The 23,748-nt window shown below is 52.2% G+C and overlaps 1 protein-coding gene across 1 annotated transcript in view; it reads right to left on the reverse strand.

Annotated features, from left to right (window-relative positions):
* Positions 1 to 23,748, reverse strand: part of LOC132389434 (protein FAM50A-like) — a 261,951-nt gene that overhangs the window by 129,242 nt on the left and 108,961 nt on the right. Inside the window, 1 exon segment of the mRNA XM_059961959.1 lies at positions 18,867 to 18,966. Within this exon segment, the coding sequence (XP_059817942.1) occupies positions 18,867 to 18,966 (100 nt within the window).

The raw sequence follows: 23,748 nt of genomic DNA on the forward strand, positions 1-23,748 counted from the left end.
ACCCCGGACAAGCTCTCTTCTCACTGTTACCACCCCGGAAAAGCACTCTTCTCTCTGTTACCACCCCGGACAAGCTCTCTTCTCTCTGTTACCACCCCGGACAAGCACTCTTCTCTCTGTTACCACCCAGGACAAGCTCTCTTCTCTCTGTTACCACCCCGGACAAGCTCTCTTCTCACTGTTACCACCCCGGACAAGCTCTCTTCTCACTGTTACCACCCCGGACAAGCTCCCTTCTCACTGTTACCACCCAGGACAAGCACTCTTCATACTGTTACCACCCAGGACAAGCTCCCGTCTCACTGTTACCACCCAGGACAAGCACTCTTCATACTGTTACCACCCAGGACAAGCTCTCTTCTCACTGTTACCACCCAGGACAAGCTCCCTTCTCACTGTTACCACCCAGGACAAGCTCCCTTCTCACTGTTACCACCCAGGACAAGCTCTCTTCTCTCTGTTACCACCCCGGAAAAGCACTCTTCTCTCTGTTACCACCCCGGACAAGCTCTCTTCTCATTGTTACCACCCCGGACAAGCTCCCTTCTCACTGTTACCACCCCGGACAAGCTCTCTTCTCACTGTTACCACCCCGGACAAGCACTCTTCTCACTGTTACCACCCCGGACAAGCAGTCTTCTCACTGTTACCACATAGGACAAGCTCTCTTCTCTCTTTTACCACCCCAGACAAGCTCTCTTCTCACTGTTAGCACCCAGGAAAAGCACTCTTCTCACTGTTACTACCCCGAACAAGTTCTCTTCTCACTGTTACCACCCCGAACAAGCTCTCTTCTCACTGTAACCACCCAGGACAAGCTGTCTTCTCACTGTTACCACCCCGGACAAGCACTCTTCTCACTGTTATCACCCCGGACAAGCTCTCTCCTGACTGTTACCATCCCGGACAAGCTCTCTTCTCACTGTTACCACCCCGGACAAGCACTCTTCTCACTGTTATCACCCCGGACAAGCTCTCTCCTCACTGTTACCATCCCGGACAAGCACTCTTCTCACTGTTATCACCCCGGACAAGCTCTCTCCTCACTGTTACCATCCTGGACAAGCACTCTTCTCACTGTTATCACCCCGGACAAGCTCTCTCCTCTCTGTTACCACCCAGGACAAGCTCTCTTCTCTCAGTTACCACCCCGGACAATCTCTCTTCTCTCTGTTACTACCACGGACAAGCTCTCTTCTCACTGTTACCACCCAGGACAAGCACTCTTCTCACTGTTACCACCCAGGACAAGCACTCTTCTCACTGTTACCACCCTGAACAAGCTCTCTTCTCTCTGTTACCACCCCGGACAAGCTCTCTTCTCACTGTTACCACCCCGGACAAGCACTCTTCTCTCTGTTACCACCCCGGACAAGCATTCTTCTCTCTGTTACCACCCTGGACAAGCTCTCTTCTCACTGTTACCACCCAGGACAAGCTCTCCTCTCACTGTTACCACCCCGGACAAGCTCTCTTCTCACTGTTACCACCCCGGAGAAGCACTCTTCTTACTGTTACCACCCCGGAGAAGCACTCTTCTCACTGTTACCTCCCCTGACAAGCTCTCTTCTCACTGTTACCACCCCGGACAAGCTCTCTTCTCTCTGTTACCACCCCGGACAAGCTCTTTTCTCACTGTTACCACCCCGGACAAGCTCTCTTCTCTCTGTTACCACCCAGGACAAGCTCTCTTCTGTCTGTTACCACCCAGGACAAGCTCTCTTCTCACTGTTACCACCCAGGACAAGCTCTCTTCTCTCTGTTACCACCCCGGACAAGCTCTCTTCTCACTGTTACCACCCAGGAAAAGCTCTCTTCTCTCTGTTACCACCCCGGACAAGCTCTCTTCTCACTGTTACCACCCCGGACAAGCTCTCTTCTCTCTGTTACCACCCCGGACAAGCTCTCTTCTCACTGTTACCACCCCGGACAAGCTCTCTTCTCACTGTTACCACCCCGGACAAGCTGTCTTCTCACTGTTACCACCCCGGACAAGCTCTCTTCTCACTGTTACCACCCAGGAAAAGCACTCTTCTCAGTGTTACCACCCCGAACAAGTTCTCTTCTCACTGTTACCACCCCGAACAAGCTCTCTTCTCACTGTAACCACCCAGGACAAGCTCTCTTCTCACTGTTACCACCCCGGTCAAGCTCTCTTCTCACTGTTACCAGCCCGGACAAGCTCTCTTCTCACTGTTACCACCCCGGACAAGCTCTCTTCTCACTGTTACCACCCAGGACAAGCTCTCTTCTCACTGTTACCACCCAGGACAAGCACTCTTCTCACTGTTACCACCCCGAACAAGCTCTCTTCTCACTGTTACCACCCCGGACAAGCTCTCTTCTCACTGATACCACACAGGACAAGCTCTCTTCTCACTGTTACCACCCGAGACAAGCACTCTTCTCTCCGTTACCACCCCGGACAAGCTCTCTTCTCACTGTTACCACCCCGGACAATCTCTCTTCTCTCTGTTACCACCCCGGACAAGCTCTCTTCTCTCTGTTACCACCCCGGACAAGCTCTATTCTCACTGTTACCACCCCGGACAAGCACTCTTCTCTCTGTTACCACCCCGGACAAGCTCTCTTCTCACTGTTACCACCCCGGACAAGCTCTCTTCTCTCTGTTACCACCCCGGAGAAGCTCTCTTCTCACTGTTACCACCCCGGACAAGCTCTCTTCTCTCTGTTACCACCCCGGACAAGCTCTCTTCTCTCTGTTACCACCCCGGACAAGCTCTCTTCTCTCTGTTACCACCCCGGAGAAGCTCTCTTCTCTCTGTTACCACCCAGGACAAGCTCTCTTCTCACTCTTACCACCCCGGACAAGCTCTCTTCTCACTGTTACCACCCCGAACAAGCTCTCTTCTCACTGTAACCACCCAGGACAAGCTCTCTTCTCACTGTTACCACCCCGGACAAGCTCTCTTCTCACTGTTATCACCCCGGACAAGCTCTCTCCTCACTGTTACCATCCCGGACAAGCTCCCTTCTCACTGTTACCACCCCGGACAAGCTCTCTTCTCACTGTTACCACCCCGGACAAGCACTCTTCTCACTGTTACCACCCCGGACAAGCAGTCTTCTCACTGTTACCACATCGGAGAAGCTCTCTTCTCTCTTTTACCACCCCAGACAAGCTCTCTTCTCACTGTTACCACCCAGGAAAAGCACTCTTCTCACTGTTACCACCCCGAACAAGTTGTCTTCTCACTGTTACCACCCCGAACAAGCTCTCTTCTCACTGTAACCACCCAGGACAAGCTGTCTTCTCACTGTTACCACCCCGGACAAGCACTCTCCTCACTGTTACCATCCCGGACAAGCTCTCTCCTCACTGTTACCATCCCGGACAAGCTCTCTTCTCACTGTTACCACCCCGGACAAGCACTCTTCTCACTGTTATCACCCCGGACAAGCTCTCTCCTCACTGTTACCATCCCGGACAAGCACTCTTCTCACTGTTATCACCCCGGACAAGCTCTCTCCTCACTGTTACCATCCTGGACAAGCACTCTTCTCACTGTTATCACCCCGGACAAGCTCTCTCCTCTCTGTTACCACCCAGGACAAGCTCTCTTCTCTCAGTTACCACCCCGGACAATCTCTCTTCTCTCTGTTACTACCCCGGACAAGCTCTCTTCTCACTGTTACCACCCAGGACAAGCACTCTTCTCACTGTTACCACCCAGGACAAGCACTCTTCTCACTGTTACCACCCCGGACAAGCACTCTTCTCTCTGTTACCACCCCGGACAAGCATTCTTCTCTCTGTTACCACCCTGGACAAGCTCTCTTCTCACTGTTACCACCCAGGACAAGCTCTCCTCTCACTGTTACCACCCCGGACAAGCTCTCTTCTCACTGTTACCACCCCGGAGAAGCACTCATCTTACTGTTACCACCCCGGAGAAGCACTCTTCTCACTGTTACCTCCCCTGACAAGCTCTCTTCTCACTGTTACCACCCCGGACAAGCTCTCTTCTCTCTGTTACCACCCCGGACAAGCTCTTTTCTCACTGTTACCACCCCGGACAAGCTCTCTTCTCTCTGCTACCACCCAGGACAAGCTCTCTTCTGTCTGTTATCACCCAGGACAAGCTCTCTTCTCACTGTTACCACCCAGGACAAGCTCTCTTCTCTCTGTTACCACCCCGGACAAGCTCTCTTCTCACTGTTACCACCCAGGAAAAGCTCTCTTCTCTCTGTTACCACCCCGGACAAGCTCTCTTCTCACTGTTACCACCCCGGACAAGCTCTCTTCTCTCTGTTACCACCCCGGACAAGCTCTCTTCTCACTGTTACCACCCCGGACAAGCTCTCTTCTCACTGTTACCACCCCGGACAAGCTCTCTTCTCACTGTTACCACCCCGGACAAGCTCTCTTTTCACTGTTACCACCCCGGGCAAGCTCTCTTCTCACTGTTACCACCCAGGACAAGCACTCTTCTCACTGTTACCACCCTGAACAAGCTCTCTTCTCACTGTTACCACCCCGGACAAGCTCTCTTCTCACTGTTACCACCCAGGAAAAGCACTCTTCTCACTGTTACCACCCCGGACAAGCTCTCTTCTCACTGTTACCACCCAGGAAAAGCACTCTTCTCACTGTTACCACCCCGGACAAGCTCTCTTCTCTCTGTTACCACCCCGAACAAGCTCTCTTCTCACTGTTACCACCCCGGACAAGCTCTCTTCTCACTGATACCACACAGGACAAGCTCTCTTCTCACTGTTACCACCCGAGACAAGCACTCTTCTCTCCGTTACCACCCCGGACAAGCTCTCTTCTCACTGTTACCACCCCGGACAAGCTCTCTTCTCTCTGTTACCACCCCGGACAAGCTCTCTTCTCTCTGTTACCACCCCGGACAAGCTCTATTCTCACTGTTACCACCCCGGACAAGCACTCTTCTCTCTGTTACCACCCCGGACAAGCTCTCTTCTCACTGTTACCACCCCGGACAAGCTCTCTTCTCTCTGTTACCACCCCGGAGAAGCTCTCTTCTCACTGTTACCACCCCGGACAAGCTCTCTTCTCTCTGTTACAACCCCGGACAAGCTCTCTTCTCTCTGTTACCACCCCGGACAAGCTCTCTTCTCTCTGTTACCACCCCGGACAAGCTCTCTTCTCTCTGTTACCACCCAGGACAAGCTCTCTTCTCACTGTTACCACCCCGGACAAGCTCTCTTCTCACTGTTACCACCCCGAACAAGCTCTCTTCTCACTGTAACTACCCAGGACAAGCTCTCTTCTCACTGTTACCACCCCGGACAAGCACTCTTCTCACTGTTATCACCCCGGACAAGCTCTCTCCTCACTGTTACCATCCTGGACAAGCACTCTTCTCACTGTTATCACCCCGGAGAAGCTCTCTCCTCTCTGTTACCACCCAGGACAAGCTCTCTTCTCTCAGTTACCACCCCGGACAAGCTCTCTTCTCTCTGTTACTACCCAGGACAAGCACTCTTCTCACTGTTACCACCCAGGACAAGCACTCTTCTCACTGTTACCACCCCGGACAAGCTCTCTTCTCACTGTTACCACCCCGGACAAGCACTCTTCTCTCTGTTACCACCCCGGACAAGCATTCTTCTCTCTGTTACCACCCTGGACAAGCTCTCTTCTCACTGTTACCACCCAGGACAAGCTCTCCTCTCACTGTTACCACCCCGGACAAGCTCTCTTCTCACTGTTACCACCCCGGAGAAGCACTCTTCTCACTGTTACCACCCCGGAGAAGCACTCTTCTCACTGTTACCTCCCCTGACAAGCTCTCTTCTCACTGTTACCACCCCGGACAAGCACTCTTCTCACTGTTACCACCCTGAACAAGCTCTCTTCTCACTGTTACCACCCCGGACAAGCTCTCTTCTCACTGTTACCACCCAGGAAAAGCACTCTTCTCACTGTTACCACCCCGAACAAGTTCTCTTCTCACTGTTACCACCCCGAACAAGCTCTCTTCTCACTGTAACCACCCAGGACAAGCTCTCTTCTCACTGTTACCACCCCGGTCAAGCTCTCTTCTCACTGTTACCAGCCCGGACAAGCTCTCTTCTCACTGTTACCACCCCGGACAAGCTCTCTTCTCACTGTTACCACCCAGGACAAGCTCTCTTCTCACTGTTACCACCCAGGACAAGCACTCTTCTCACTGTTACCACCCCGAACAAGCTCTCTTCTCACTGTTACCACCCCGGACAAGCTCTCTTCTCACTGATACCACACAGGACAAGCTCTCTTCTCACTGTTACCACCCGAGACAAGCACTCTTCTCTCCGTTACCACCCCGGACAAGCTCTCTTCTCACTGTTACCACCCCGGACAAGCTATCTTCTCTCTGTTACCACCCCGGACAAGCTCTCTTCTCTCTGTTACCACCTCGGACAAGTTCTATTCTCACTGTTACCACCCCGGACAAGCACTCTTCTCTCTGTTACCACCCCGGACAAGCTCTCTTCTCACTGTTACCACCCCGGACAAGCTCTCTTCTCTCTGTTACCACCTCGGACAAGTTCTATTCTCACTGTTACCACCCCGGACAAGCACTCTTCTCTCTGTTACCACCCCGGACAAGCTCTCTTCTCACTGTTACCACCCCGGACAAGCTCTCTTCTCTCTGTTACCACCCCGGACAAGCTCTTTTCTCACTGTTACCACCCCGGACAAGCTCTCTTCTCTCTGCTACCACCCAGGACAAGCTCTCTTCTGTCTGTTATCACCCAGGACAAGCTCTCTTCTCACTGTTACCACCCAGGACAAGCTCTCTTCTCTCTGTTACCACCCCGGACAAGCTCTCTTCTCACTGTTACCACCCAGGAAAAGCTCTCTTCTCTCTGTTACCACCCCGGACAAGCTCTCTTCTCACTGTTACCACCCCGGACAAGCTCTCTTCTCTCTGTTACCACCCCGGACAAGCTCTCTTCTCACTGTTACCACCCCGGACAAGCTCTCTTCTCACTGTTACCACCCCGGACAAGCTCTCTTCTCACTGTTACCACCCCGGACAAGCTCTCTTCTCACTGTTACCACCCCGGGCAAGCTCTCTTCTCACTGTTACCACCCAGGACAAGCACTCTTCTCACTGTTACCACCCTGAACAAGCTCTCTTCTCACTGTTACCACCCCGGACAAGCTCTCTTCTCACTGTTACCACCCAGGAAAAGCACTCTTCTCACTGTTACCACCCCGGACAAGCTCTCTTCTCACTGTTACCACCCAGGAAAAGCACTCTTCTCACTGTTACCACCCCGGACAAGCTCTCTTCTCTCTGTTACCACGCCGAACAAGCTCTCTTCTCACTGTTACCACCCCGGACAAGCTCTCTTCTCACTGATACCACACAGGACAAGCTCTCTTCTCACTGTTACCACCCGAGACAAGCACTCTTCTCTCCGTTACCACCCCGGACAAGCTCTCTTCTCACTGTTACCACCCCGGACAAGCTCTCTTCTCTCTGTTACCACCCCGGACAAGCTCTCTTCTCTCTGTTACCACCCCGGACAAGCTCTATTCTCACTGTTACCACCCCGGACAAGCACTCTTCTCTCTGTTACCACCCCGGACAAGCTCTCTTCTCACTGTTACCACCCCGGACAAGCTCTCTTCTCTCTGTTACCACCCCGGAGAAGCTCTCTTCTCACTGTTACCACCCCGGACAAGCTCTCTTCTCTCTGTTACCACCCCGGACAAGCTCTCTTCTCTCTGTTACCACCCCGGACAAGCTCTCTTCTCTCTGTTACCACCCCGGACAAGCTCTCTTCTCTCTGTTACCACCCAGGACAAGCTCTCTTCTCACTGTTACCACCCCGGACAAGCTCTCTTCTCACTGTTACCACCCCGAACAAGCTCTCTTCTCACTGTAACTACCCAGGACAAGCTCTCTTCTCACTGTTACCACCCCGGACAAGCACTCTTCTCACTGTTATCACCCCGGACAAGCTCTCTCCTCACTGTTACCATCCCGGACAAGCTCTCTTCTCACTGTTACCACCCCGGACAAGCACTCTTCTCACTGTTATCACCCCGGACAAGCTCTCTCCTCACTGTTACCATCCTGGACAAGCACTCTTCTCACTGTTATCACCCCGGAGAAGCTCTCTCCTCTCTGTTACCACCCAGGACAAGCTCTCTTCTCTCAGTTACCACCCCGGACAAGCTCTCTTCTCTCTGTTACTACCCCGGACAAGCTCTCTTCTCACTGTTACCACCCAGGACAAGCACTCTTCTCACTGTTACCACCCAGGACAAGCACTCTTCTCACTGTTACCACCCCGGACAAGCTCTCTTCTCACTGTTACCACCCCGGACAAGCACTCTTCTCTCTGTTACCACCCCGGACAAGCATTCTTCTCTCTGTTACCACCCTGGACAAGCTCTCTTCTCACTGTTACCACCCAGGACAAGCTCTCCTCTCACTGTTACCACCCCGGACAAGCTCTCTTCTCACTGTTACCACCCTGGAGAAGCACTCTTCTCACTGTTACCACCCCGGAGAAGCACTCTTCTCACTGTTACCTCCCCTGACAAGCTCTCTTCTCACTGTTACCACCCCGGACAAGCACTCTTCTCACTGTTACCACCCTGAACAAGCTCTCTTCTCACTGTTACCACCCCGGACAAGCTCTCTTCTCACTGTTACCACCCAGGAAAAGCACTCTTCTCACTGTTACCACCCCGAACAAGTTCTCTTCTCACTGTTACCACCCCGAACAAGCTCTCTTCTCACTGTAACCACCCAGGACAAGCTCTCTTCTCACTGTTACCACCCCGGTCAAGCTCTCTTCTCACTGTTACCAGCCCGGACAAGCTCTCTTCTCACTGTTACCACCCCGGACAAGCTCTCTTCTCACTGTTACCACCCAGGACAAGCTCTCTTCTCACTGTTACCACCCAGGACAAGCACTCTTCTCACTGTTACCACCCCGAACAAGCTCTCTTCTCACTGTTACCACCCCGGACAAGCTCTCTTCTCACTGATACCACACAGGACAAGCTCTCTTCTCACTGTTACCACCCGAGACAAGCACTCTTCTCTCCGTTACCACCCCGGACAAGCTCTCTTCTCACTGTTACCACCCCGGACAAGCTATCTTCTCTCTGTTACCACCCCGGACAAGCTCTCTTCTCTCTGTTACCACCTCGGACAAGTTCTATTCTCACTGTTACCACCCCGGACAAGCACTCTTCTCTCTGTTACCACCCCGGACAAGCTCTCTTCTCACTGTTACCACCCCGGACAAGCTCTCTTCTCTCTGTTACCACCCCGGAGAAGCTCTCTTCTCACTGTTACCACCCCGGAGAAGCTCTCTTCTCTCTGTTACCACCCCGGACAAGCTCTCTTCTCTCTGTTACCACCCCGGACAAGCTCTCTTCTCTCTGTTACCACCCCGGAGAAGCTCTCTTCTCTCTGTTACCACCCAGGACAAGCTCTCTTCTCACTGTTACCACCCCGGACAAGCTCTCTTCTCACTGTTACCACCCCGGACAAGCTCTCTTCTCACTGTTAGCACCCCGGACAAGCTCTCTTCTCTCTGTTACCACCCAGGAAAAGCTCTCGTCTCACTGTTACCACCCAGGACAAGCTCTGTTCTCATTGTTACCACCCAGGACAAGCTCTCTTCTCACTGTTACCACCCAGGACAAGCTCTCTTCTCACTGTTACCACCCCGGACAAGCTCCCTTCTCATTGTTACCACCCCGGACAAGCTCTCTTCTCACTGTTACCACCCCGGACAAGCTCTCTTCTCTCTGTTCCCACCCCGGACAAGCACTCTTCTCACTGTTACCACCCCGGACAAGCTCTCTTCTCACTGTTACCACCCCGGACAAGCACTCTTCTCTCTGTTACCACCCCGGACAAGCATTCTTCTCTCTGTTACCACCCTGGACAAGCTCTCTTCTCACTGTTACCACCCAGGACAAGCTCTCCTCTCACTGTTACCACCCCGGACAAGCTCTCTTCTCACTGTTACCACCCCGGAGAAGCACTCTTCTCACTGTTACCACCCCGGAGAAGCACTCTTCTCACTGTTACCTCCCCTGACAAGCTCTCTTCTCACTGTTACCACCCCGGACAAGCACTCTTCTCACTGTTACCACCCTGAACAAGCTCTCTTCTCACTGTTACCACCCCGGACAAGCTCTCTTCTCACTGTTACCACCCAGGAAAAGCACTCTTCTCACTGTTACCACCCCGAACAAGTTCTCTTCTCACTGTTACCACCCCGAACAAGCTCTCTTCTCACTGTAACCACCCAGGACAAGCTCTCTTCTCACTGTTACCACCCCGGTCAAGCTCTCTTCTCACTGTTACCAGCCCGGACAAGCTCTCTTCTCTCTGTTACCACCCCGGACAAGCTCTCTTCTCACTGTTACCACCCAGGACAAGCTCTCTTCTCACTGTTACCACCCAGGACAAGCACTCTTCTCACTGTTACCACCCCGAACAAGCTCTCTTCTCACTGTTACCACCCCGGACAAGCTCTCTTCTCACTGATACCACACAGGACAAGCTCTCTTCTCACTGTTACCACCCGAGACAAGCACTCTTCTCTCCGTTACCACCCCGGACAAGCTCTCTTCTCACTGTTACCACCCCGGACAAGCTATCTTCTCTCTGTTACCACCCCGGACAAGCTCTCTTCTCTCTGTTACCACCTCGGACAAGTTCTATTCTCACTGTTACCACCCCGGACAAGCACTCTTCTCTCTGTTACCACCCCGGACAAGCTCTCTTCTCACTGTTACCACCCCGGACAAGCTCTCTTCTCTCTGTTACCACCTCGGACAAGTTCTATTCTCACTGTTACCACCCCGGACAAGCACTCTTCTCTCTGTTACCACCCCGGACAAGCTCTCTTCTCACTGTTACCACCCCGGACAAGCTCTCTTCTCTCTGTTACCACCCCGGACAAGCTCTTTTCTCACTGTTACCACCCCGGACAAGCTCTCTTCTCTCTGCTACCACCCAGGACAAGCTCTCTTCTGTCTGTTATCACCCAGGACAAGCTCTCTTCTCACTGTTACCACCCAGGACAAGCTCTCTTCTCTCTGTTACCACCCCGGACAAGCTCTCTTCTCACTGTTACCACCCAGGAAAAGCTCTCTTCTCTCTGTTACCACCCCGGACAAGCTCTCTTCTCACTGTTACCACCCCGGACAAGCTCTCTTCTCTCTGTTACCACCCCGGACAAGCTCTCTTCTCACTGTTACCACCCCGGACAAGCTCTCTTCTCACTGTTACCACCCCGGACAAGCTCTCTTCTCACTGTTACCACCCCGGACAAGCTCTCTTCTCACTGTTACCACCCCGGGCAAGCTCTCTTCTCACTGTTACCACCCAGGACAAGCACTCTTCTCACTGTTACCACCCTGAACAAGCTCTCTTCTCACTGTTACCACCCCGGACAAGCTCTCTTCTCACTGTTACCACCCAGGAAAAGCACTCTTCTCACTGTTACCACCCCGGACAAGCTCTCTTCTCACTGTTACCACCCAGGAAAAGCACTCTTCTCACTGTTACCACCCCGGACAAGCTCTCTTCTCTCTGTTACCACCCCGAACAAGCTCTCTTCTCACTGTTACCACCCCGGACAAGCTCTCTTCTCACTGATACCACACAGGACAAGCTCTCTTCTCACTGTTACCACCCGAGACAAGCACTCTTCTCTCCGTTACCACCCCGGACAAGCTCTCTTCTCACTGTTACCACCCCGGACAAGCTCTCTTCTCTCTGTTACCACCCCGGACAAGCTCTCTTCTCTCTGTTACCACCCCGGACAAGCTCTATTCTCACTGTTACCACCCCGGACAAGCACTCTTCTCTCTGTTACCACCCCGGACAAGCTCTCTTCTCACTGTTACCACCCCGGACAAGCTCTCTTCTCTCTGTTACCACCCCGGAGAAGCTCTCTTCTCACTGTTACCACCCCGGACAAGCTCTCTTCTCTCTGTTACCACCCCGGACAAGCTCTCTTCTCTCTGTTACCACCCCGGACAAGCTCTCTTCTCTCTGTTACCACCCCGGACAAGCTCTCTTCTCTCTGTTACCACCCAGGACAAGCTCTCTTCTCACTGTTACCACCCCGGACAAGCTCTCTTCTCACTGTTACCACCCCGAACAAGCTCTCTTCTCACTGTAACTACCCAGGACAAGCTCTCTTCTCACTGTTACCACCCCGGACAAGCACTCTTCTCACTGTTATCACCCCGGACAAGCTCTCTCCTCACTGTTACCATCCCGGACAAGCTCTCTTCTCACTGTTACCACCCCGGACAAGCACTCTTCTCACTGTTACCATCCTGGACAAGCACTCTTCTCACTGTTATCACCCCGGAGAAGCTCTCTCCTCTCTGTTACCACCCAGGACAAGCTCTCTTCTCTCAGTTACCACCCCGGACAAGCTCTCTTCTCTCTGTTACTACCCCGGACAAGCTCTCTTCTCACTGTTACCACCCAGGACAAGCACTCTTCTCACTGTTACCACCCAGGACAAGCACTCTTCTCACTGTTACCACCCCGGACAAGCTCTCTTCTCACTGTTACCACCCCGGACAAGCACTCTTCTCTCTGTTACCACCCCGGACAAGCATTCTTCTCTCTGTTACCACCCTGGACAAGCTCTCTTCTCACTGTTACCACCCAGGACAAGCTCTCCTCTCACTGTTACCACCCCGGACAAGCTCTCTTCTCACTGTTACCACCCCGGAGAAGCACTCTTCTCACTGTTACCACCCCGGAGAAGCACTCTTCTCACTGTTACCTCCCCTGACAAGCTCTCTTCTCACTGTTACCACCCCGGACAAGCACTCTTCTCACTGTTACCACCCTGAACAAGCTCTCTTCTCACTGTTACCACCCCGGACAAGCTCTCTTCTCACTGTTACCACCCAGGAAAAGCACTCTTCTCACTGTTACCACCCCGAACAAGTTCTCTTCTCACTGTTACCACCCCGAACAAGCTCTCTTCTCACTGTAACCACCCAGGACAAGCTCTCTTCTCACTGTTACCACCCCGGTCAAGCTCTCTTCTCACTGTTACCAGCCCGGACAAGCTCTCTTCTCACTGTTACCACCCCGGACAAGCTCTCTTCTCACTGTTACCACCCAGGACAAGCTCTCTTCTCACTGTTACCACCCAGGACAAGCACTCTTCTCACTGTTACCACCCCGAACAAGCTCTCTTCTCACTGTTACCACCCCGGACAAGCTCTCTTCTCACTGATACCACACAGGACAAGCTCTCTTCTCACTGTTACCACCCGAGACAAGCACTCTTCTCTCCGTTACCACCCCGGACAAGCTCTCTTCTCACTGTTACCACCCCGGACAAGCTATCTTCTCTCTGTTACCACCCCGGACAAGCTCTCTTCTCTCTGTTACCACCTCGGACAAGTTCTATTCTCACTGTTACCACCCCGGACAAGCACTCTTCTCTCTGTTACCACCCCGGACAAGCTCTCTTCTCACTGTTACCACCCCGGACAAGCTCTCTTCTCTCTGTTACCACCCCGGAGAAGCTCTCTTCTCACTGTTACCACCCCGGAGAAGCTCTCTTCTCTCTGTTACCACCCCGGACAAGCTCTCTTCTCTCTGTTACCACCCCGGACAAGCTCTCTTCTCTCTGTTACCACCCCGGAGAAGCTCTCTTCTCTCTGTTACCACCCAGGACAAGCTCTCTTCTCACTGTTACCACCCCGGACAAGCTCTCTTCTCACTGTTACCACCCCGGACAAGCTCTCTTCTCACTGTTAGCACCCCGGACAAGCTCTCTTCTCTCTGTTACCACCCAGGAAAAGCTCTCGTCTCACTGTTACCACCCAGGACAAGCTCTGTTCTCATTGTTACCACCCAGGACAAGCTCTCTTCTCACTGTTACCACCCAGGACAAGCTCTCTTCTCACTGTTACCACCCCGGACAAGCTCTCTTCTCACTGTTACCACCCAGGACAAGCTCTCTTCTCACTGTTACCACCCCGGCCAAGCTCTCTTCTCACTGTTACCACCCCGGACAAGCTCCCTTCTCATTGTTACCTCCCAGGACAAGCTCTCTTCTCACTGTTACGACCCCGGACAAGCTCTCTTCTCACTGTTACCACCCCGGACAAGCTCCCTTCTCATTGTTACCACCCCGGACAAGCTCTCTTCTCACTGTTACCACCCCGGACAAGCTCTCTTCTCTCTGTTCCCACCCCGGACAAGCACTCTTCTCACTGTTACCACCCCGGACAAGCTCTCTTCTCACTGTTACCACCCCGGACAAGCTCTCTTCTCACTGTTACCACCCCAGACAAGCTCTCTTCTCTCTGTTACCACCCCGGACATGCTCTCTTCTCACTATTACCACCCCGGACAAGCTCTCTTCTCTCTGTTACCACCCCAGACAAGCTCTGTTCTCTCTGTTACCACCCCGGACAAGCACTCTTCTCACTGTTACCACCCCGGAGAAGCTCTCTTTTCTCTGTTACCACCCCGGACAAGCTCTCTTCTCACTGTTACCACCCCGGACAAGCTCTCTTCTCTCTGTTACCACCCCGGACAAGCTCTCTTCTCTCTGTTACCACCCCGGACAAGCTCTCTTCTCACTGTTACCACCCCGGACAAGATCTCTTCTCACTGTTACCACCCAGGACAAGCTCTCTTCTCACTGTTACCACCCAGGACAAGCTCTCTTCTCACTGTTACCACCCAGAACAAGCACTCTTCTCACTGTTACCACCCCAGACAAGCTCTCTTCTCACTGTTACCACCCAGGACAAGCTCTCTTCTCACTGTTACCACCCAGACAAGCTCTCTTCTCACTGTTACCACCCCGGACAAGCTCTCTTCTCACTGTTACCACCCAGGACAAGCTCTCTTCTCTCTGTTACCACCCCGGACAAGCACTCTTCTCACTGTTACCACCCCGGACAAGCACTCTTCTCTCTGTTACCACCCAGGACAAGCTCTCTTCTCACTGTTACAACCCAGAACAAGCACTCTTCTCACTGTTACCACCCCAGACAAGCTCTCTTCTCACTGTTACCACCCAGGACAAGCTCTCTTCTCACTGTTACCACCCAGACAAGCTCTCTTCTCACTGTTACCACCCAGGACAAGCTCTCTTCTCACTGTTACCACCCAGACAAGCTCTCTACTCACTGTTACCACCCAGGACAAGCTCTCTTCTCACTGTTACCATCCCGGACAAGCTCTCTTCTCACTGTTAACATCCCGGACAAGCTCTCTTCTCACTGTTACCACCCCGGACAAGCTCTCTTCTCACTGTTACCACCCCGGACAAGCTCTCTTCTCTCTGTTACCACCTCGGACAAGTTCTATTCTCACTGTTACCACCCCGGACAAGCACTCTTCTCTCTGTTACCACCCCGGACAAGCTCTCTTCTCACTGTTACCACCCCGGACAAGCTCTCTTCTCTCTGTTACCACCCCGGAGAAGCTCTCTTCTCACTGTTACCACCCCGGAGAAGCTCTCTTCTCTCTGTTACCACCCCGGACAAGCTCTCTTCTCTCTGTTACCACCCCGGACAAGCTCTCTTCTCTCTGTTACCACCCCGGAGAAGCTCTCTTCTCTCTGTTACCACCCAGGACAAGCTCTCTTCTCACTGTTACCACCCCGGACAAGCTCTCTTCTCACTGTTACCACCCCGGACAAGCTCTCTTCTCACTGTTAGCACCCCGGACAAGCTCTCTTCTCTCTGTTACCACCCAGGAAAAGCTCTCGTCTCACTGTTACCACCCAGGACAAGCTCTGTTCTCATTGTTACCACCCAGGACAAGCTCTCTTCTCACTGTTACCACCCAGGACAAGCTCTCTTCTCACTGTTACCACCCCGGACAAGCTCTCTTCTCACTGTTACCACCCAGGACAAGCTCTCTTCTCACTGTTACCACCCCGGCCAAGCTCTCTTCTCACTGTTACCACCCCGGACAAGCTCCCTTCTCATTGTTACCTCCCAGGACAAGCTCTCTTCTCACTGTTACGACCCCGGACAAGCTCTCTTCTCACTGTTACCACCCCGGACAAGCTCCCTTCTCATTGTTACCACCCCGGACAAGCTCTCTTCTCACTGTTACCACCCCGGACAAGCTCTCTTCTCTCTGTTCCCACCCCGGACAAGCACTCTTCTCACTGTTACCACCCCGGACAAGCTCTCTTCTCACTGTTACCACCCCGGACAAGCTCTCTTCTCACTGTTACCACCCCAGACAAGCTCTCTTCTCTCTGTTACCACCCCGGACAAGCTCTCTTCTCACTATTACCACCCCGGACAAGCTCTCTTCTCTCTGTTACCACCCCAGACAAGCTCTGTTCTCTCTGTTACCACCCCGGACAAGCACTCTTCTCACTGTTACCACCCCGGAGAAGCTCTCTTTTCTCTGTTACCACCCCGGACAAGCTCTCTTCTCACTGTTACCACCCCGGACAAGCTCTCTTCTCTCTGTTACCACCCCGGACAAGCTCTCTTCTCTCTGTTACCACCCCGGACAAGCTCTCTTCTCACTGTTACCACCCCGGACAAGATCTCTTCTCACTGTTACCACCCAGGACAAGCTCTCTTCTCACTGTTACCACCCAGGACAAGCTCTCTTCTCACTGTTACCACCCAGAACAAGCACTCTTCTCACTGTTACCACCCCAGACAAGCTCTCTTCTCACTGTTACCACCCAGGACAAGCTCTCTTCTCACTGTTACCACCCAGACAAGCTCTCTTCTCACTGTTACCACCCCGGACAAGCTCTCTTCTCACTGTTACCACCCAGGACAAGCTCTCTTCTCTCTGTTACCACCCCGGACAAGCACTCTTCTCACTGTTACCACCCCGGACAAGCACTCTTCTCTCTGTTACCACCCAGGACAAGCTCTCTTCTCACTGTTACAACCCAGAACAAGCACTCTTCTCACTGTTACCACCCCAGACAAGCTCTCTTCTCACTGTTACCACCCAGGACAAGCTCTCTTCTCACTGTTACCACCCAGACAAGCTCTCTTCTCACTGTTACCACCCAGGACAAGCTCTCTTCTCACTGTTACCACCCAGACAAGCTCTCTTCTCACTGTTACCACCCAGGACAAGCTCTCTTCTCACTGTTACCATCCCGGACAAGCTCTCTTCTCACTGTTAACATCCCGGACAAGCTCTCTTCTCACTGTTACCACCCCGGACAAGCTCTCTTCTCACTGTTACCACCCCGGACAAGCTCTCTTCTCACTGTTACCACCCCGGACAAGCTCTCTTCTCACTGTTACCACCCTGGACAAGCTCTCTTCTCTATGTTACCACCCCGGACAAGCTCTCTTCTCACTGTTACCACCCCGGACAAGCTCTCTTCTCACTGTCACCACCCCGGACAAGCTCTCTTCTCACTGTTACCACCCCGGAGAAGCTCTCTTCGCACTGTTACCACCCCGGACAAGCTCTCTTCTCTCTGTTACCACCCCGGACAAGCTCTCTTCTCACTGTTTCCACCCCGGAGAAGCTCTCTTCTCACTGTTACCACCCAGGACAAGCTCTCTTCTCACTGTTACCACCCCGGACAAGCACTCTTCTCACTGTTACCACCCCGGACAAGCACTCTTCTCACTGTTACCACCCAGGACAAGCTCTCTTCTCACTGTTACCACCCCGGACAAGCTCTCTTCTCACTGTTACCACCCAGGACAAGCTCTCTTCTCTCTGTTACCACCCCGGACAAGCACTCTTCTCTCTGTTACCACCCTGGACAAGCTCTCTTCTCTCTGTTACCACCCTGGACAAGCTCTCTTCTCTCTGTTGCCATCAGGAAGGTGGTACAGAAACCTCAGGACTCGGTATCACCAGGTTCAAAATCCCTTACTACCCTTCAGCCATCAGATGCCTGCACAAAAGGGGAGAACTTCACTCATCTTCCTTTGCCCCTTCGTTGAAATGTTCCCACAACCAATGGACTCACTTTCAAAGATGCTTCATCTTATGTTCTCGTTATTGTTATTTACTTATATTTGCATTTGCACAGTTTGTTGTCTTCTGCACTCCAGTTGATCTTTCATTGATCCTGTTGTAGTTTTTATTCTATAGATTTGTTGAGTATGCCTGCAGGAAAATTAATCTCTTGGTGCATATGGTGACATATATGTACTTGGATAATAAAATTTACCTTGAACTTTGAAGAGCCTCTTACCCATCTCTATTGTATCTGGCTCCAGCACATTCCAGGTGCCCACCACTCTCTGTGAATAAAAATTTGCCCTGCACATCCCCTATAATTGTACCCCCCTCACTGTGTTTGAATGCCCTCTGGTTTGAGATACGTCAGCCCTGGGAGAAAGGGAAACTGACTGTCAACTCAATCTGTGCCTCTCATACGCCTCTACCCTGCTCCAGAGAAGGAAAACAACTCATGTTTGTCCAACCTCTCCCTACAGATGACGTCTTCCATTCCAGGCAGCATCCTCTCCAAAAGCCCCATATCTGTCCTGCAATGAGGTGACCTTTGATGGGAACGCCAGAGAAACAGGGAGACGGGGCAATGGAACTGATGAGATTGTTCCACTGGCAGCTGCTATAGATCCAATTGGCCAAAGGAAATGCCTCAAAAAGGCATTTATGCTGACGCATGACAACAAAGTGTTATGGGAGTGTGTGATGGGACGGTGTGGAGGGAGCTTCACTCTGTGTCTGACCCCGGGAGTGTGTGATGGGACGGTGTGGAGTGAGTTTCACTCTTGTGCCTGACCCCGGGAGTGTGTGACGGGGCAGTTTGGAGAGCCGAGACAGTGTGCAATGAATAGTACCTTTGTTGGACAGGAGCACTCAGAGCACTCACTCTCTGACCCTGGGGCAGTGACCAACGACCAGTAACACAGAAACACTCACAGCAGCAGCTCTTTCGACTGCTCCCTCTTCGCCAGTTGTTTCTCCCGCTCCTTCACCAGCGCCTCCTGCTTTGCCTTCATATCATTTAGGGTCACCAACCCTGCAGACACAAACAGACAGAGATAACAATGGACAAGAGAAAATCCGCAGATGTTTGAAATCAAAGTACGACACATAAACTGCTAGGGGGAGCTCAGCAGGCCAGACAGAATCTATAGAAAAGAGGAAACAGGCGACGTTTCCAGCTCGACCTTCATTAGGCCATACTAACAGCCACATGTTAATCAGAACAGGCAACATATTGCAGAGCATTCTGACACTCATTTTCTCACTCTCTCTGTCTATGCTGAGTTTAAGTCCAGGAATGTGTGATGGGACAGCGCAGAGAGAGCGTCAATCTGTGCTTAAGCCCAGGAGTGTGTTGGGATAGTGGATAAGGAACCTCACTCTGTGTCTGACCTTGAAAATATATGGTGGGATAGTGTAGAGGGAGCTTCACTCTGTGGCTGACTCTGGGAGTATGTGATGGGACGGTGTGGAGAGAGCCTCACTCTGTGTCTGACTCCTGGGTGTGTGATGGGACGGTGTGGAGTGAGCCTTAGTCTGTGTCTGACCTTGAGAATGTATGATTGGATAGCGCAGAGGGAGCTTCACTCTGTGCCTGACCTTCAGAATGTATGATGGGATATTGTAAAGGGAGCATCACTCTGTGTCTGACCCCGGGAGTCTGTGAATGGACGGTGTGACGGAGCTTCACTCTATGTCTGACCTTGAAAAGTTATGATGGGATAGTGTAGAGGGAGCTTCAGTGTGTGTCTGACCTTGAAAATGTATGATGGGATAGAGTAGAGGGAGCTTCACTCTATGTCTGACCTTGAAAATGTATGTTGGGATTGTGTAGAGGGAGCTTCACTCTGTGTCTGACATTGAAAATGTATAATGGGATAGTGTAGAGGGAGCTTCACTCTGTGTCTGACTCTGGGCGTGTGTCATGGGACAGTGTGGAGGGAGTTTCACTCAGCGTCTGACCCAGGGAGTGTGTGATGGGAAAGTCTGGAGGGAGCTTCACTCTGTGTCTGACTCTGGGCGTGTGTCATGGGACAGTGTGAGGGAGTTTCACTCAGCGTCTGACCCAGGGAGTGTGTGATGGGAAAGACTGGAGGGAGCTTCACTCTGTGTAAAACCTTGAAAATAAATGGTGGGATAGTGTAGAGGGAGCTTCACTCTGTGGCTGACTCTGGGAGTATGTGATGGGACTTTATGGAGGTGGTTTCAGCCTTTGTCTGACCGCAGGAGTGTGTGATCGGACAGTCTGGAGAGAGCTTCACTTTATACCTGACCCCGGGGTCTGTGATGAGACAGTGTAGAGGGTGCTTCACTCTGTGTGTGACCTTGAGAATGTATGATGGGATAGTGTAGAGGGAGCTTGACTCTCTGCCTGACTCTGGGAGTGTGTGATGGGACGGTGTGGAGAGAGCCTCACTCTGTGTCTGACCCCAGGGTGTGTGATGGGTCAGTGTAGAGGGAGCTTCACTCTGTGTCTGACCTTGAAAATGTATGATGGGATAGTGTAGAAGGAGCTTCAGTCTGTGCATGACCTTGAAAATGCATGATGGGATAGTGTAGAAGGAGTTTCACTCTGCCTCTGACCCCGGGAGTGTGTGATGGGACGGTGTGGTGGGAGCTTCACTCTATGTCTGACCTTGAAAATGTATGATGGGACAGTGTAGAGGGAGCTTCACTCTGTGTCTGACCTTGAAAATATATAACGGGATAGTGTAGAGGGAGCTTCACTCTGTGTCTGACCTTCAGAATTTAAGATGGGATAGTGTAGAGTGAGCTTCACACTGTGTCTGACCTTAAAAATCTATGATGTGATAGTGTAGAGGGAGCTTCACTCTGTGTCTGACTCTGGGCGTGTGTGATGGGAAGGTGTGGAGGGAGCTTCACTCTGTGTCTGACCCCGGGGTGTGTGATGGGACAGTGTAGAGGGCGCTTCACTCGGTGCTAAGCCCAGGAGCGTGTTGGGATAGTGGATAGGGAACTTCACTCTGAGTCTGGCTGTAGGAGAGTGTGATGGGACAGTCCGGAGGGAATTTCACTCTGTATCTGACCGTGGGAGTGTTGGATGGGACAGCGTGGTGGGAGTTTCACTCTGTGTCTGACCTCGGGAGTGTGTGATGGGACGGTACGGAGGTAGTTTCAACCTTTGTCTGACCGCAGGAGTGTGTGATGGGATGGTGTGGTGGGAGCTTCACTCTATGTCTGACCTTGAAAATGTATGATGGGACAGTGTAGAGGGAGCTTCACTCTGTGTCTGACCTTGAAAATATATAACGGGATAGTGTAGAGGGAGCTTCACTCTGTGTCTGACCTTCAGAATTTAAGATGGGATAGGGTAGAGTGAGCTTCACACTGTGTCTGATCTTAAAAATCTATGATGTGATAGTGTAGAGGGAGCTTCACTCTGTGTCTGACTCTGGGCGTGTGTGATGGGAAGGTGTGGAGGGAGCTTCACTCTGTGTCTGACGCCGGGATGTGTGATGGGTCAGTGTAGTGGGAGCTTCACTCTGTGTCTGACCTTGAAAATGTATGATGGGATAGTGTAGAAGGAGCTTCAGTCTGTGTCTGACTCTGGGCGTGTGTGATGGGACGGTGTGGAGGGAGCCTTAGTCTGTGTCTGACCTTGAGAATGTATGATTGGATAGTGCAGAGGGAGCTTCACTCTGTGTCTGACCTTGAAAATATATGGTGGGATAGTGTAGAGGGAGCTTCACTCTGTGACTGACTCTGGGAGTCTGTGAATGGACGGTGTGGACAGAGCTTCAGTCTGTGTCTGACCTTGAAAATCTATGATGGGATAGTGTAGAGGGAGCTTCACTCTGTGTCTGAGTCTGGGCGTGTGTCATGGGACAGTGTGCAGGGAGTTTCACTCAGCGTCTGACCCAGCGAGTGTGTGATGGGACGGTGTGGAGGGAGATTCACTCTGAGTCTGACCCAGGGAGTGTGTTGTGGGAAAGTCTGGAGGGAGCTTTACTCTGTGTCTGACCTTGAAAATATATGGTGGGATAGTGTAGAGGGAGCTTCACTCTGTGTCTGACTCTGGGAGTATGTGATGGGACGGTGTGGAGGGAGCCTTAATCTGTGTCTGACCTTGAGAATGTATGATTGGATAGTGCAGAGGGAGCTTCACTCTGTGTCTGACCTTCAGAATGTATGATGGGATAGTGTAGAGGGAGCTTCAATCTATGTCTGACTGTGGGAGTGTGTGATGGGACGGTGCGGAGGGAGCTTTACTCTGTGTCTGATTTTGAGAATGTATGATGGGAGAGAGTAGAGGGAGCTTCACTCTGTGTCTGACCTTCAGAATGTATGATGGGATAGTGTAGAGGGAGCTTCAATCTATGTCTGACTGTGGGAGTGTGTGATGGGACGGTGCGGAGGGAGCTTTACTCTGTGTCTGATTTTGAGAATGTATGATGGGATAGAGTAGAGGGAGCTTCACTCTGTGTCTGACTCTGGGAGTGTGTGATGCGACGGTGTGGAGAGAACCTCACTCTGTGTCTGACCACGGGAGTGTGTGATGGGACAGTCTGGAGGGAGCTTCACTTTGTACCTGACCCCGGGGTCTGTGATGAGACAGTGTAGAGGGTGCTTCACTCTGTGTGTGCCCTTGATAATGTATGATGGGATAGTGTAGAGGGAGGTTGACCCTCTGCCTGACTCTGGGAGTGTGTGATGGGACGGTGTGGGGAGAGCCTTACTCTGTGTCTGACCCCAGGGTGTGTGATGGGTCAGTGTAGTGGGAGCTTCACTCTGTGTCTGACCTTGAAAATGTATGATGGGACAGTGTAGAGGGAGCATCACTCTGTGTCTGACCTTGAATATATATACTAGGATGGTGTAGAGTGAGCTTCACTCTGTGGCTGACTCTGGGAGTGTGTGATGGGACGGTGTGGAGAGAGCCTCACTCAGTGTCTGACCCCGGAGTGTGTGATGGGACGGTGTGGAGGGAGCCTTAGTCTGTGTCTGACCTTGAGAATGTATGGTTGGATAGTGCAGAGGGAGCTACACTCTGTGTCTGACCTTCAGAATGTATGATGGGATATTGTAAAGGGAGCATCACTCTGTGTCTGATTCTGGGAGTGTGTGATGGGACAGTGTGGAGTGAGTTACACAGTGTGTCTGACCCCGGGAGTCTGTGAATGGACGGTGTGGACGCAGCTTCACCCTATGTCTGACCTTGAAAATCTATGATGGGATAGTGTAGAGGGAGCTTCACTCTTTGTCTGAGTCTGGGCATGTGTCATGGGACAGTGTGGAGGGAGTTTCACTCAGCGTCTGACCCAGGGAGTGTGTTGTGGGAAAGTCTGGAGGGAGCTTTACTCTGTGTCTTACCTTGAAAATATATGGTGGGATAGTGTAGAGGGAGCTTCACTCTGTGGCTGACTCTGGGAGTATGTGATGGGACGGTGTGGAGGGAGCCTTAGTCTGTGTCTGACCTTGAGAATTTATGATTGGATAGTGCAGAGGGGGCTTCACTCTGTGTCTGACCTTCAGAATGTATGATGGGATAGTGTAGAGGGAGCTTCAATCTATGCCAGACTGTGGGAGTGTGTGATGGGACGGTGCGGAGGGAGCTTTACTCTGTGTCTGATTTTGAGAATGTATGATGGGAGAGAGTAGAGGGAGCTTCACTCTGTGTCTGACTCTGGGAATGTGTGATGCGACGGTGTGGAGAGAACCTCACTCTGTGTCTGACCACGGGAGTGTGTGATGGGACAGTCTGGAGGGAGCTTCACTTTGTGTGTTCCCTTGATAATGTATGATGGGATAGTGTAGAGGGAGGTTGACCCTCTGCCTGAGTCTGGGAGTGTGCAAT

The sequence above is a fragment of the Hypanus sabinus genome, unplaced genomic scaffold (genome assembly GCF_030144855.1).
Source record: "Hypanus sabinus isolate sHypSab1 unplaced genomic scaffold, sHypSab1.hap1 scaffold_567, whole genome shotgun sequence".
Classification (NCBI taxonomy): domain Eukaryota; kingdom Metazoa; phylum Chordata; class Chondrichthyes; order Myliobatiformes; family Dasyatidae; genus Hypanus; species Hypanus sabinus.